General features: G+C 35.1%; 1 protein-coding gene across 6 annotated transcripts in view; it reads left to right on the top strand.

The window, feature by feature from the left end:
- Positions 1-6721: 6721 nt before the first annotated feature.
- Positions 6722-15750, top strand: part of CTNNA3 (catenin alpha 3) — a 1860557-nt gene continuing 1851528 nt past the window's right edge. For 4 of the 6 annotated variants that reach the window (XR_009598595.1, XM_004021400.6, XM_060406827.1 and 1 more), the window contains exon 1: positions 6722-6864. Coding sequence is in view for 5 of the 6 variants with exons in the window: in XM_004021400.6 (XP_004021449.1) it covers positions 6852-6864 (13 nt within the window). In the remaining variant the exon portion in view is untranslated. Of the gene's footprint in view, positions 6865-7588; positions 7688-15750 lie in introns of those variants that run through there. The other 2 variants (XM_060406829.1, XM_060406826.1) reach the window with 1 other exon arrangement.

Below are 15750 nucleotides of genomic sequence, written 5' to 3'. Positions count from 1 at the left end.
CATGTTCATTTAATCTAGGTGGGTTTCTGCCCAGTGTGCTTGACTGTGGCTCTAACTTATGCCTCAGGTTGGATGTTTTCAGTTGAACCACGTGAAATAGGGCATTACCACCACCTAACATACAGTGACATTGCTGGGTAGAGACTCCTGCTGCAGTGTCCCACTCTCTAGATTGTTGGTTCTTAGATATTGTAACTGGTCCTAATTAAATACAAGTTAACTGTATTTCATTAGGCCACCAAGCTACTTCGATTGGGCTCAGCTCTTTATTGTTGCTTGGTTCTTTCTCTTGTACTTTCTCACTGCTGAAATTGAAATAGAGCCTGCCTAAAATGCAATATGAACTGTATACCATTTACTACATAGTTAACATGATTAAAAACAGTTACTATTTACTTGAAAACTTTATGTTGTTAAAATTTCTATTTCAACACCTGTATTATAAAATGAAGTCTCAGTATTATTTTAGATACCTAGACTGCAATAGCTTAAATTCTTACTGCCTTAGTGCTGGAAATCAGCCCCTGAATGTGTTTCTGGTTTATTTTTGAGTCATGCCCAGAGCTCTCTCAGCTGTGTTTAGGAAGAGGTCCATCATGTTTTCCTGTTTTGGATGCCTTGCCATGCTGCTGCATTGCTGCTTTTGCTCTTGTTCTCCAGGTCGATATTCCATCTAATTCAAGAAATAGACCCTTTCCTTAATTTTCTACAGGATAACATTTTAACTAAAGTTTGTACAAAGAGGCAGGAAAAAGAAAAGACAGCACATCATAATTATGGCAGTAACTGTGGCTATGCTCAGAATCCCATGGCCTTGAAAATGATTTTGATTTTTTTCAAAGCTGCAAGAGCAAGTTGTTTCTAAAACTATCAATACAAGATGCTTTGGTGTTATAATATAGTCAAGGGACTGATAGGGTAGTTAATTAATAAAAGAAATGTCACCCAGGATGTCTGTGCTGGGAATTTTCATTAACAAGTTGTAAAAGAAATAACAAAGTAATCAATGAAGTAAAGCAGACATGATTGACTGTAATTACTGTGCTCGTTAAGGTTATTGACTAACAGCAAGATGAGCTGTCAGAGTTGAGGCATGGCACTCTGAGAAAATTAATCAGAAGAACATTCATTTTAGCCCTTCTGTTTTCACCAAGGCAGTGAAGTTAATGTGTCAGTTTTAGTAATTCAGAAATAGTTAAATCAAGATTTAAAATTTTAGCATCCACATATTCTGACTAGCATCTAAATACCATATTTGGGTTTACACAAAGTGAAACAGAGGGAGAGGGAGAAATTAAGTGGTAAGTATATAAAGACAGCAAGCAAGACAACCGTAGTTTGTATCAGGGTAATAGCTGTAAACATGGAGAGGCAATGGGTTTGAAGGATATTTGAGAAATAAAATTAATAGCATATCATTTTGTCATGATGCTGACATCTTTCATTTCTGTATCAAGGCAAATATAACTCCTTCCAGGAAATTTTCTTGGTTACCTCCTCCTTCTAGAGATATTTCTTCTTCGTTTGAAAGCCAATAGCTATTGATACTTTATCTTGTATAGTCAATTTTCATATGCCATGCTGTTAAGGACATTGCCATTGCCCCTGGCTTTTATTCCAGTGGTGAAAACAGAAAAAGTAAACATATAAATAAATATGCAAGGTTGTGATAAGTGACTAGGGGCAGTGAGAAAAGGTAATCAGGTAATACCTCTCTGAGGAATTATATCAAAGATGAGAATGAGCCAGGCATGTAAATAGCTGGGAGAAAATGATTTCAGGCAAAAGAACAGCAAGTGCAATGGCCCTAAGGGAATAAGCTTGGATGTTTTTTGAACAGAAAGTGTAACTGAAGTCAGCGAACTAGGGGGAACAGTACTGTGAGTCCAGTGGGAGAGGTCGACAGGAGCCAGATCATGAAGGGTCTTGTAGATTTGGTAAATGATTTTCCTTTTGTGCTATGGATAATAGGAAGGCATTGGATAACTTTATGCAGGAGAATAACATGAATTAAACTGTCTTATGAAATATCATTTAGATGCTATGTAGAAAATGGATTGCAAATGCCTCAGAATACTTGGGGTAGGGGAGACAGAGACAGGTGGATGTATTCAAGATAACTTTTGGTAGGATTTATGGAAATTCTTGATGATTGTAAAGGAAAAGAATGAATGAAAGATGACTGCAAGATTTTGGCTTAAGCAATTAAGTGATGGTGCCAATTACTAGAGTATGAGAGATAGAAATAGGGTTTTTACACCCCTCCATCCCTTAATTTTTTTAAATTATAATTTTAAAATTAAGATATACTTGACCTACAATGCTATGTTAGTTTCAGGTGTACAACATATTGATTTGATATTTCTGTTATAATCACCATAAATGAGATAGGTTTGGAGGGAAAAATCAAGAACATTTTTTTGGGTACAGAATAAATTTGAAATGTATGTTTGCTCTCCAAATAGAAATAGCAGTTGGATATATGCCTCTGGGCTCCTGAGAGAGGTCTGGGTTGGGGATACAAGTTTGAGAATGGTTAGCCTGTGAAGGTGTGACTGTTGAGTGTATCAGTTAGTTCAATTCTTACATTTCACTCTGCTCTGCTACACCACCCTGTCTCATTCCTTAATGGCACATTGGTGGGTTCCATAATTTTCCTGCCATTTTCAGTGCTTTAAGGCCTGCTTAGTCCAGTTTGAAACTTTCATCTCATTCCTATTTAAATCTCATCTCCTCCCTTTCCTCCAGCACTGACCAGATGTCCTCTTGAGGGACCTGAAAGGAGGAAGGGGCAAGATTGACTTTTCCACCACTTCTCCTGCTCTGATATCTTCTAGAGGAGATGAGTAGTTGGCTGCGTCTCTTCAGTCGTGTCCGACTCTGTGAGACCCCCTAGACGGCAGCCCACCAGGCTCCCCCGTCCCTGGGATTCTCCAGGCAAGAACACTGGAGTGGCTTGCCATTTCCTTCTCCAATGCATGAAAGTGGAAAGTGAAAAGTGAAAGTGAAGTCGCTCAGTCGTGTCCGACTCTTAGTGACCCCATGGACTCCTTTAGTTTTTCAAGTCCCCTAACTATTTGTCTGTTGCTGGGGCTGAGAGGGAAGCATGATGTGCTTTTTTTTTTTAAACTGATTTTCAGTAAGCCCCAGAGAGAGATGTCTGTCCTCAGACACTGAAAATCCCTTAGCATGTGATGTACACAGAAGGCTTCTTTTTCTTTCATTTTGAGCCTTAGTTGCCAATTCTGAGCAATAAGAAAAATTCTGCTCAGCGTCCTATTACAGATCTCATTTTTAAAACTGTCAGATTGGATAATGTAATCCCTGCTGGGGATTTGGCCACATGGAAGTTGTGGATAGACTTTAAAATGGTCCTTATGGCAGTGAAGGTGACAGAAGTCACATGGAATGGGTTTGTAGAATAAATGAGAAGTGAAAACATAGGTATGGCAAGCAACTCAGGGAAGTGTTGTGATGAAGGCAGCAGAGAACTTGGGAGGAGCAGCTGGAGAGATCTGTAAGGTGAAGCTGATGTTTGTTCGATGTTTTAAAATTAAAGGTGGTGGCCTGATTTTCTGCCAAGGAAAGTAGAGAAGGGGTTATAATGAAGTACATGAGATAATGAAAGACCAGAGTCCTAGAGAAGGTAGGAGAAGAAGGGATCCAGAGCAGGAGAGGAGAGATTAACCTTCGGTAGGAGCAAGGGTACAGCTTGAATTGTAATAAGAGAGAAGTCAGGACTCGAATGGGTGGGTTTGTAGATTTGATGATGAGAAGGTAGAGGCTGTCTTCCAAGATGGCTGTTTTTGTGAATGAGGCAGGAGAGTTGGTTAATACTTAAAAACAAGGTGGGTAGAAAGGGAGAGTGGGGTAAACATCTTTTTACTACAGTATACATATGTTGAAATAGGAGCAGATTCATCTACAACGCCCAACAAAGTACCAGAACTATTTAGCACATATTTTTAGAATAAAATACCTTTAATTATCACAAACTGAAAGTATTCTTCACTTCAAATATCATCTTAAAAAGGTGTGACAGAGGCAAGGTGAGGTGAACAACACAGAGGCTACTTGGAACGCTGGAATGAGAAAGAGGATTTTGGGTGGGACATTCCAACTTCCATCTTGTGTTTAAACTCCAGCTAGGTGCCTCTCCTTAGTCAATAAAACATGAATTAGGGAAAAAAAAAGTGTTATAGCTGTTCAGAAAATACATATTTTTACGTCTGAAAGCCGATGTTTTCGGGTGTCATATATAGAATAAAATGGACTCATGGTTCATGCAAAAGCTAACTTTCATTTTTTAAGGGATTTTAATGTAGAGAAGAAATTGTATTCCATTCTGATTAAAATACTGATTGTACCCTGAAAGGCTGATTTCCCAGGAGGGACTGCTGATAGGGATTGAGTTGTTTTCTTTTTGGAGGCCTCCCTTCTGTTCCTCTAATCTAACTGGCCCCTGACACAGGGCTCTGCGTCAAGGGGCTTCTCAGTACATGTGGTTGAGTGAGTTTGTCTGGGGCCAGCCCTGATACCTAAAGCCAAAGACACCCTTGATTACCTCAGAAGGATTTCTGTGATGGCTCTGATTTATTCTTTTTTCTCTTTTTATCTAGCTCCTCTATCCTTAACATTTGTTTGCTTGCAGGAAGAATGTGAGCTAAAATTTTAAAGTTTTTAAAGTATAAAGAAAGAAAACAAGTAAATAGGGAAGGATAATAAATACTGAACAAGACTGGGCAAGGTGACAAGATGGAATTACTGTGAAAATCTGGAAGCGGGCCAGGGCACAAAATGCAGTGGCTGTGTAGTTTACAGGAACTATTTAGTGTTCAGCATGCTTCAGTGATCACCCAGAGAAAGCCAGATTTTTCCGGTTTTGTTTGCTACCCTATAGTTTGCTATGGAAATCTGACATAGGTGATCTGTATTTTCTGTCACCCAACCGATATAAATATAGAGAACCGTGGGGCCTCTGCTCATCAAATCTGACGTGATTTGAATTGCTAGGAGGAGGACCTCTTGTGGCTATAGTGGGAAATACTTCAGCTAAAACCTATCTTGAAGGCTGCAGACATTTTTAAGAGGGAATTTAAAAAAAACATACAACTTTATAGAGCTCTTTAAAATTATATTTCATTGTTTATACTATTTAATTGCTTTGATTATACCAAGTAATATAATTGTATCTGTATTGCATCTCTGAGGAGCTCAATGTAATTTGAAGCATTTCAGATTTGATCCATGTAAAATCACATATCCCCTGAAAAGTAGATAGAAAGAATAGGGGTTTTCATCTCCATTTTGCAGATGGAAAGGAGAGGTACAGAGCAGGTAAGTAACTTATCTGTGGCTTTAAAGTAGGAGCAGGCTGGCTCATAATAGAATTTGGGTGTCTAATCTTGGGCTCAATTCAACAGTCTGTGTTTAGAAAACATTCATTATTAAAGCTCTAAAACAAAAACTTCTATTTTGCAAGTGAAAAGTGATTTCTTTATTCAAGAAAAGATGGATTGAGAGACATAAAACTTACTCTTTGTTTTCACTGTGAAAAGAGGCTGTTCTGAGATTCTCCAGGGGGAAAAAGCTGCTTAAAAAAAAATCTGGGGAAGACAATATGTTAGCAACTAAGAATCGTTAGAGAAATGTAATGTCAAGTGTATGCACATTTTAAAGGAAGCTACATGAAAATAGTTATTTCACAGATTTCCCTAGAAATCATGTAAAATGAGACCTCTTTCATAATTGATTCTCTCTGACAATTTGCAGACCTTGCCTTTTCCTCTTAGCTCCCTAAATATTTGTTCTAAGAGTGCCTATAGAGCTAATAAAAAAATGCCTTTAAAAGTTTTTGAATTCAGCCTTTTGAGAACAGGAATTCCAAACCTCAAACGAACAGTTCTATTTTAGGGGTAGTGACCACCTACTACTACAGTCACTACTTTTATGACTTTGGAAGAAAGTCACAAAAGTATTAATGCCTAAAAGAATATGGTACAAGTTCAGGAGGGGTGTCAAGGAATAGATGAAGTGATTAAGCATAAAGCAGGGGTATGGAAGATTGTTCCGGTGAATGTAAGATGTTGATAGTGAGAGATTAAAAAGGGAAAGAGGAAATATATAAAAGAATAGCTGTAGGAAAAAGAAATTTTGTTGGAAAAGAGTTTTTTTTTGTGTGTGATTTTAATAGTGGTTTCACCTGTGGAGCTTTTGGTAAGTCTTCACTTACATTCTTTATTAATAATTACATGGGTCTAAATAAACCCTAGAAGCACAGAGCATGATGCTTGGTAAGATTTCAGAGGAAAAAACTATCTCAGATGTGATACAGAATTCTACTGTACTGAAGACATTGAATTTTACATAATTGATCTTTTGATGTGTGAATTTCCTGGACTTTCCTATTATCCCCGCTTTACCATTTTTCACTCTCGATAATTCCAGCATTCAGCTTTAATTAGATGTAAGAGGTCCTTGTTTTAGAAAGGTACTAGAGAAATGCAGATCCTACGTATTTAGAGCTTCCTGACAGCTATGTTTGTAGATCTCTGGGTAAAGTATGTGTCTGGCCTTTTTCAACAAAGTATTTTCAGTAACAAGTTGTCAGTGAGGTCAGTGACTAGCAGTTCAGGATTAGATACCACCCACCCTGGTTTGTAACCTCCCCCTTCTTTCTCATCCTGGGTGAATGACGCTCAGCTGAAGTGACTGCCCCACTGTCACTGCCTCTCAATTTGGTACTCTGCAACTCTGTGACTAACCAAGAAGTCTTATTTTCTTTCCTCCCCCAAAATCTTTTCGGAAAATTTCCTACAAGAGCCGAATTTTAAACACATTTACTCTATAGGATGCAACAGAAAGGTAAGAGTCAAGTTGTAAAAAGAGGAGCTGGACTTCAGTGCATTCTTGTTTCTGCGTTGAAATTGCTCTGCCTTAGTTACATATCGTAGGTTTAAAGTGTGGGGTTTCTTTCTGAATTAAAGAACATCACATTATTATATAAAACAGGAATGTTTTGACTAGTTATGTTGAGAAGTATAGGCTTTCAAGCTAAGTTTAAAGTTATAAATAACTTTCAAACTAGTGCCAGGGGAAGCTAGTAGCCAAGGTCGTGCTGTGCATTCAGAGAGTTTCTGGCTATAAAAAGCCGATTGGGATCCAGTGCAGGAAAAGATAAGATATGGCCTGGATACATGTGCCTTGGCATGGGGCTGGGGCAAAATATTTGAAGCGATTTTACTTTCAACCCAAAACTTGTTCACAGTAATGGGAGATTTTAAAAATGAGATGTGGCAAAAGCCTTAATTTTTGAATTTAATATTTGCTTTATATACTTGTTTTACAATTGTTAATAATATTAGGAAATTGAGGAATTTCTCAGAGCTATTTTTACTGCCATTTATAATCAAATGAAAATCACACTAGATGAGATGAATATGGGAAACAGTCATCAGTCATGTAAAGAGAAGGTCACTGACAGTGGCTGGGTGACTGCAAGCAATTGCTCTTAGTTGCACTGAAAACAGAACTGGAGAGAAATACAAATGGAAACAAGAAGGAATTTAGGTTAGGCATCAGGAAGTTCATTAACTGTGCATGTTTTGAGTCATGGATACGCACCACTAAGACAGCTGCAACATATCTGATGATGTAAGAGATCCAATGATTTGCTTAAAACACACAGGTGGGAAAAATAGGATTTCAAATTAGCCTTGGTTCTGGGTTTATGGCTAGGTCTTTTTAGACAGTCTAAAATGTCAACATACTGAGAACCATTGTGGTTTGGAGATAGAGATTATCAGTAGTCAAATTCAAATGGCATATTTGGATGAACTATTAAAATTTTGTTATCCACCATAAAAAAATTACCTTAGTAGTGGCATAGGACAATTTATTAAATGGAAAATACGAACAGCATATATACAGTTATTTCCATTTGTGGTGTCCTGTACACACTCTGTGTCTCTCTTCTTAATTGAGTGAAATATTGGGATTTTTATGGTAAAATTTATTTTTATTTTCATTATAAAAGTGATATGAGATCATTGTAGGGATTTTAAAAGCACAGACAAAATTATCTGTAATCTCATTGATACATTTTCTTTTAGTCTTTTTTCTCTGCATAACTTTAAAATGAATCGCAGTAATACTGTGGATAAAATTTAGAACCTTGCTTTTCATTTAACCTTTACCAAAACATTTTCCATATAATATTACCTAGTCTACATAGATGTTATTTTAGATTGCTAACATTCTTCCGAGTGAATAGATGTAATTTTATTAATCATTGTTGAACATCTAGGTGCTATGGTGTGTGTATTTGTGTATTTATTTATTTTAAAGATCATTTCCCTAAGCTCTATTTTTAAGTGTAGACTTGTCAGATTAGGGAAAATTAGAGTTGAAGACAAAGATTGTGATTTTTTAAGAAGATGGCTTTTACTGGTTTTCTTTTTAGGTTTTGTATAATTCTTTATCTACCAAATGAAATATTTATTGAGTGTCTGTGAGATGCAAAACATAGTTATCAGGCACAGAGATAGCAATATATTTAGTATTGGGAAGGATCTTCTCTAGTTACAAAATTTCTCCTTATGAACTTTCACAGGTATCAACAAAGCTACATGTTGAAAATTCTTCATCTCTGCCCGAAACCAATAGACAGTATTATTGACTGCTTACATTATTTTGGACTTTAAAACAATAGAATTTATAAATAACTTTTGTAGAGGATTATCTATATGTTGTTCATAGTTATATGAATTTTATGATCTGTGACAAAGAATTAGGAAGAACAAATATTTTATAATAGAAGTCTGTGGAAATTAGAATTATTTGGAGGAAATCTAGGCAGCAAAGTGTAAAGAAAAAGTGTAGAAGGCGCATGTTAAAACAGAGTTTCAGTTTTCAGATTTTCTGCTTATGGAAACATGAGAATGGAGTACGGCATGGGTAGGGTGGGAGTTAGGGAAGACATGAAATTTTAATTCTGTTATTGGTGTTGAATTTGGGATTTATGGTTATAGAAATAGAATATATTGAAGTAAAAAGCCAAGAAATTGCTAATAAATAAAACAATTTGATTTTCAGAGGTAGTGGCTGGTACAGAGAAGTCAAAATGGAGAGAGTAGAAGTATCAGTATTTGGTGGGAGGTGAGGTATAGGGTTGTGAGTTTTTAAAGAATATATTTTGCCTGGATCACCTTGTTTTAATTGTAGAATTTTATTTTTTCAGTGGTATTTAGAGAAAAATCATAGCTATGGAGGGATGGGAGTTCCATTCTTTATTCACTCTGAACTTCTGCTAGCATGTTTCTATTTTTTCTTTGATATAGGAGGGATTAAGACTTAAGCAGAGAAGTTGGCAGCCCAATCTTGCCTGAAGAGAAACTATGTGCTTCGTAATGAAGACTTAAAAATAGTGTTTATTTATGGATCATTGGCTCATGGGAATGTTACTCTAGAGACTCAAAAAGAATGATTTTCTAAATCTTGTTTCGATACTGGATTTTAAGTGACATGATATTGTGGAACTTTGGGTGGAACTCCAGAGTTTTGCCAAGTCGCAAACCTAATGGAAAGTGACAGATAATTGAGACTATAGAATTTTTGAAAATGAACTTGACTGTTAGCGGTTGCACCTGATTTTCACATGCTTAATTACTATTTTTAACTATATTATTGCTGTCTGGCACACAGCCAGTAATCTGCTACCAATTTAATCACTAACTTCCACGATCTGAGAAGTGACTAAATTCCTATGTGCAAATAGTAAATTAGGTCAAATTTATTTGGGACCCCCACTGCCTTGCCTCTTTTTCCTGCTTTTCATTATCCTAACTGGTATGCTTGGGCTGCTTCAGGTCCCTCCATTAATGGTGAAAAACATTTGATGGAGAAGACAATGTTTGATACAAAAACCTTTAAGTATTGGAACTTGAAGACTTTAGCCCCTATTTTATATTAGCACCATTCAAAATGTGATCAGCAGTTCTCAATCTATTACTGGTTCATGAAAGGAGACTATACAAGCATTTATCTTCTTTGTTTATATGCATATAGAATAGAGAGTTGGGATGGAGGTGTACTAGATAATACATAAATAACTAGATTATAAATGAATAACTAGAATGAATAATATCTAGTACGGTTAACTAGATAATAAATGAATTACCAGGTCTCAGCTGATGAGTCTTCTGGAGGTAGTATCAATGCAAAGAGGCCCTGGATTAGCTCATTGAGAAAATAGAATGACAGAGAAGCAGGATTCCTCAAAGGGCTACTTTGGCTCTACTCCAACATTGGCCTTGGAATTATTCGCTCTTTCTAGATGACTTGTGTCCCAGATATTACTCTTAGTGCTGGGGATAGATACTAGCGAACCAAATTAAAGCCCTGCCCTTGTGGTGTTTCCTTTCCAGTGTTTGTGTTTTTATGGATAGGGATGAAGATGAAGGGAGAGTGAGAAATAAAACCTACCTCTCTGTGGTTCTCCAGAAGTACCAGGGTCTTACTTAGTCCAGGGCTGGAGCTCATAGATTATGTGTTTTCATGGAAATTTGCAGGATTAATTAGCTTTTCTGTTAGAATCAGCAGTTCCCTTTCCAATATGGGTTAACAAAGGAATCCTAGTTTTAAGAATCAAATAATTATTGATATGCATTGCTGGTTGCCTATGCAATATCCATGTATTCTGCTCTTGCAAACTTACAGAACCCTGATTTAGGTCAAGAAAAAAAGGCTTAATGCTATACGTAGTTATCTGTATCTTGTGTCCCCCCTGCTTTCTCTGAATTAGGATAGTTACATTTAGCTAAGATATATGCATAGCAATTCATGTAGACCTACCTCATAGTTTTTCAGTTTCTTCATAGTGTTTTACTACTATATGTGAAACAGGAGAGAAGGGGGCAAGACACAACCTTTAAAAGAATGACACAGCCGTGGTACACGACATGAACTGGTTAAAACCAACTAGTCCAAGATAGTGGAAGATCTGGCTTCCAGTGGACCTTGAACTTCATTATATGCTCATTGTCATACATTAGTATGCTAAATGACACACCCACAAACACCATGACAGTTCTGAGGCTCACCATAAAAGTAAAAAAGTAGATGGTGGCCCAGTTCCTGGAAATCCCCACTCTTTCTCTGAATATTATAGTTGAAATAATTCACCAACTCATTAGCCTATGAGATTACTCAACCCATAAAAGCTAACTACCCCATATTTTGGGGCCTCTCACCTTCTGAGATGGCCCACACTCTGTGGAGTTATTTCTCCCAAAGCCATTCTTCCCTTTTGAGATGGACTGCATTTTGTCTATGGAACATGCATCTCTAAACAAATTCACTTCTTACTTATCACTTTGTCTCTTACTGAATTCTTTCTGCAATGAGACATAAACAGCCTGAGCTTCATTTTGAAATTTATTTTATTTAAAAAATTTTTGGCTGCAAATGAGACTTTGTTGCCTCACCAGGGCTTCTTGTTGGGTGCACAGACTAATCTTTACTTCACTAGAAGGAGGATCCTTAACCAATGGCCCATCAGGGAAGTCCCAAACCTGAGCTTCTTTATGTACTGAGATCAGATATGTAATTTCAGTTAAAGACTGTGGGTTAGAGTCCTGGCACGTGGTTCAAGTTCCATCTGAGTTGTACAGTTTCATATGGATGTAGCATAATGTATTTAGCTCATTCTATATTGATGAATATGTTTATTGTTTTTCATATATATATTTTTATGTTGCTATGCCATAATGAATATCCCTGTTCACATATCTTGATGTAATTTTATGAGTATATCTTTAGAATAAATTCATTACATAGAATTGCTGAGTCAAAAGGAATGTTCATTTTACAAGTTAATAAGTATTACCTTTAATTGGAAATATCAACTGAAGGTTAAAGAGTATAGAGTATGCATAATTTAAAATTTGAGAGCTATTATCATATTTTTCTTCAAGAAGTTCATATCGATTTTTACCCCCGCAAACAGCATATGTTGAAAGCTTATGTCCCTAACTCTTACCACTGTTGATAATGATCTTTTAGGGATAGGTAAAAATTATATCTTGTTCTTTTGATTTGCATTTGATTAATAGTAAGTAAGGTTGAACAATTTCTAAATATTAGCCCATTGTATTTCTTTTTTAATATAAATTGCCTTTCCATATTTTTTGCTCTTCTTTTCTTTTCCAGGTTTATTGAGATGTAATTGTTATACATCACTGTATGTTTAAAAGGTCCAGCATAATGGTTTGTTTTACATGTATAGTTGACTCTTGAATTGAATGACACAGATCCACTTATAAGCAAGTTTTTTTTTTTCAATAGTAAATAATGTATTACATGATCTGTTGTTGGTTGAATCTTCAGATGTAGAACTGAAGACATGGAAGAACTGTGGATGTGAACAGTAACTCTAAACTATATGTGGGCTTTTAACTGTTAGGAGGGTTGGTGTTCCTAATTCCTATGCTGTTCAAGGATCACTTGTATTGTAAAATGATTACTGTGATAAGTTTAGTTTGCATCCATCGTTTCATATAGACACACTAAAAAGAAAAGGAAAAAAAGAAACTAAAATTTTTTTAGTTTAGTAAACTCTTAGGGTTTACTCTGTTAATAACTTTCATGAATGTCATACAGTAGTGTTAACTATAATCATGTTGTATATTATATCCCAAGGACTTACTTATTTTGAAACTGGAAATTTGTTCCTTTTTCACTGAAGTTTGTTACTTACCTCCTATTCTCTTTCCCCCAACTGCAATGCCCCATCTCTGGTAAGCACAAATATGATCTCTTTTTGTATGACTTTTTTTTTTTTTTACGATTCCACATACTAATGAGATTATGCAATATTTTTCTTTCCTCTGTCTTATTTCACCAAACATAATGCCCTCAAGTTCCATTCATGTTGGTATAAATGGCAGGATTTCCTCATTTCTTAATGGCAGAATGATATTTCATTGTACAGGGTGTATATACCACAACTTCTTTATGCATCAATCAGTGGACACTAAAGTTGTTTCCATGTCTAAGCTATTGTAAATAATACTGCTATGAATATGGGGGTGCAGATATCTTTTTGAGTTAGTGTTTTGTTTCTTTTGAATATATTCCCAGAAGTAGAATTACTGGATTATATAGTAGTTCTATTTATAATTTGTGAGGAACCGCCATACTGTTTTCCACAGTGGCTGCACCAGTTTACAATCTCACCAAGACAGTACACAAGGGTTCCCTTTTCTCCACATCCTTGCCAACGCATGTTATCTGTTGTCTTTTTGATTATGGCCATTCTATGGTATGAGGTGATATCTCATTGCAGTTTTGATTTGCATTCCCCTAATGACGTTAGGGAATGATGAGCATCTTTCAATGTACCTATGGACTATTTGTATATAGTCTTTAGAAAAAAGTGTATTCCCGATCTTTTGCCCACTTTTATTTATTTATTTTTGCTATTGAGTTGAATAAGTTCTTTATTTTGGATATTAATCCCTTACTGAATATATGATTAGCAAGTATTTTTCCCTATTCTATAGGTTTTCTTTTCACTTTGTTGATTGTTTATTTTGCTGTGCAGAAGCTTTTTAGTTTGATGTATTCCCAATTGTTTATTTTTGATTTTGTTTCCATTGCCTGAGGAAACCAACAAACAAAAATACTACTAAGACCTATGTCAAAAGTATGCCATGCTTACTGGATATGGTTTCTTCTAGAAGTTTTATGGTGTTAGTCCTTTCATTTAAGTCTTTAATCTATTTTAGGTTAATTTTTGTGAGTGGCGTAAGGCAGGGGTCTAGTTTTACTCTTGTAATGCAAATATCCAATTTTTTTTAATACCATTTATTGCAGAGACTCTTATCCATTGAGTATTCTTGGCTCCGTCATCAAATATTAGTTGACTTTATACTTAGATTTACTTCTGGGCTCTCTATTCTGTTCCACTGGTCTATTTGTCATTTTTGTGCCAGTATCATACTGTTTTGGTTGCTATAGCTGTATGGTATACTTGAACAGGAAGTATGATGCCGCTCACTTTATTGTTTTTTTCTCAGGATGACTTTGGCTATTCTGGGTCTTCTGTGGTCCTATATAAACTTCAGATTTTTTTTCTTCTTCTGAAAAAATGCCATTAAAATCCTGATAGAAACTGCATTGAATCTATAGGTGGTTTTTGGTCAGTCTAGAGACTGACATTTCAACAATAATAATTCTTGTAATCCATGAACAATGGATACTTTTCCATCTATTTTTGTCTTCTTAAATTTTTTTCATCATTGTTTTCAGAGTAAAAATCTTTCACCTTCTTGGTTAAGTTTATTCCCAAGTATTTTAATGTTTTTCATGCTATTTTAAATGGAATTGTTTTCTTTTTTTCAGATAATTCATTGTTAGTGTATAGGAATGCTACTGATTTCTGTATGTTAATTTTGTATCCTGCAACTTTATGGAATGCATTGATTAGAATGAGTTTTCTCAGCTTTTCAGTAAAGTCTTTAATATTTTCTATATATAAAATTTATGTCATTTGCAAATAGTGACAGTTTTACTTCTTCCTTTCCAAATCTGATGCCTTTTATTCTTTTTGTGTTTGTGATTGCTCTGGCAAGGAGATCCAGTACTTATTTTTTTTTAATTGCCCCATAGTAAATTAAGCAAATTATTTTTTTGTTTACTTAATGTGTTGCAAGTATTTTCCTCCAATTTTTTGTTTATTTTACTTTTATGTTTTATTTTAAAATCATACATAAAATAAAATATTTTGTGTTTAGTTTTTAAAACCTCTTCCTTTATGGTTTCTGAATTTTGTGTTTGGTTAGAAAGGACTTTCTACTTCAATTATTATACATAACTGTATTATATATAAATTCACTCATACTATCTTTCAGAATTTATAACTTTTGCTATATCTGGAATTGACTTTGCACAAAGAAATGAGTCTTGGAGTCAGCTGAATTTTAATTTTTCAACTAAATGTTTAGTTAGTTGATCTAATATGATTTATGTAAGAGTCACTCTTTCCTGCTAATTTAAAATCTTTGTCATAAGATAAATTTATGTTAGAGTCTGTGTTTCACTCTTTCTCCTGTTGTGGCAATATTCTTTTTTTAAAAAAATTTTTGTTTTACATTGAGTATAGTTGATTTACAATGTTGTGTTAGTTCCAGGTATACAGCAAAGTTTTATATATAAATATATATATATTCATTCTTTTTCAGATTCCTTTCTCATATAGGTTATCACAGATATTGAGTAGAGTTCTCTATTCTATACAGTAGGTTATTGTTGGTTTTCTGTTTTATATATAGTATTGTGTATATGTTAATCCCAAGCTCTTGATTTATCCCATCTTCCCTTTCCCCTTGGTAACCATAAGTTTTTCTGGTAATGTTTTTAATCTAATTTTTCTGTAATCTCTACTTTCCCTGCCTTTTCCTTTCTTCTTTATTTATTCTAAAAAAATTTTTTTTTCCATTGAAGATGACTCACAATATTGTGTTAGTTTCAGGTGTGTAGCAAAATGATTCAGTTCTTTTTCAGCTTATATTCCAATATAGATTTTTATAAGATATTGAATATAATTCACTGTGCTAAATAGTAAATCCTTGTTGCTTGTTTATTTTGTTTATTGGAGCTTGTATCTGTTAATCACATACTCCTTATTTGATCCTCTCTCCCTCCCTGTTCCTTTTGGTAACTATGTTTGTGTTCTATGAGTTTGTTTCTGTC

The sequence above is a fragment of the Ovis aries genome, chromosome 25 (assembly GCF_016772045.2).
Source record: "Ovis aries strain OAR_USU_Benz2616 breed Rambouillet chromosome 25, ARS-UI_Ramb_v3.0, whole genome shotgun sequence".
In the NCBI taxonomy this organism is placed as follows: Eukaryota; Metazoa; Chordata; class Mammalia; order Artiodactyla; family Bovidae; genus Ovis; species Ovis aries.
Note: the sequence above shows the minus strand (reverse complement) of the source record. Positions and strands in the feature narration are given on the sequence as shown.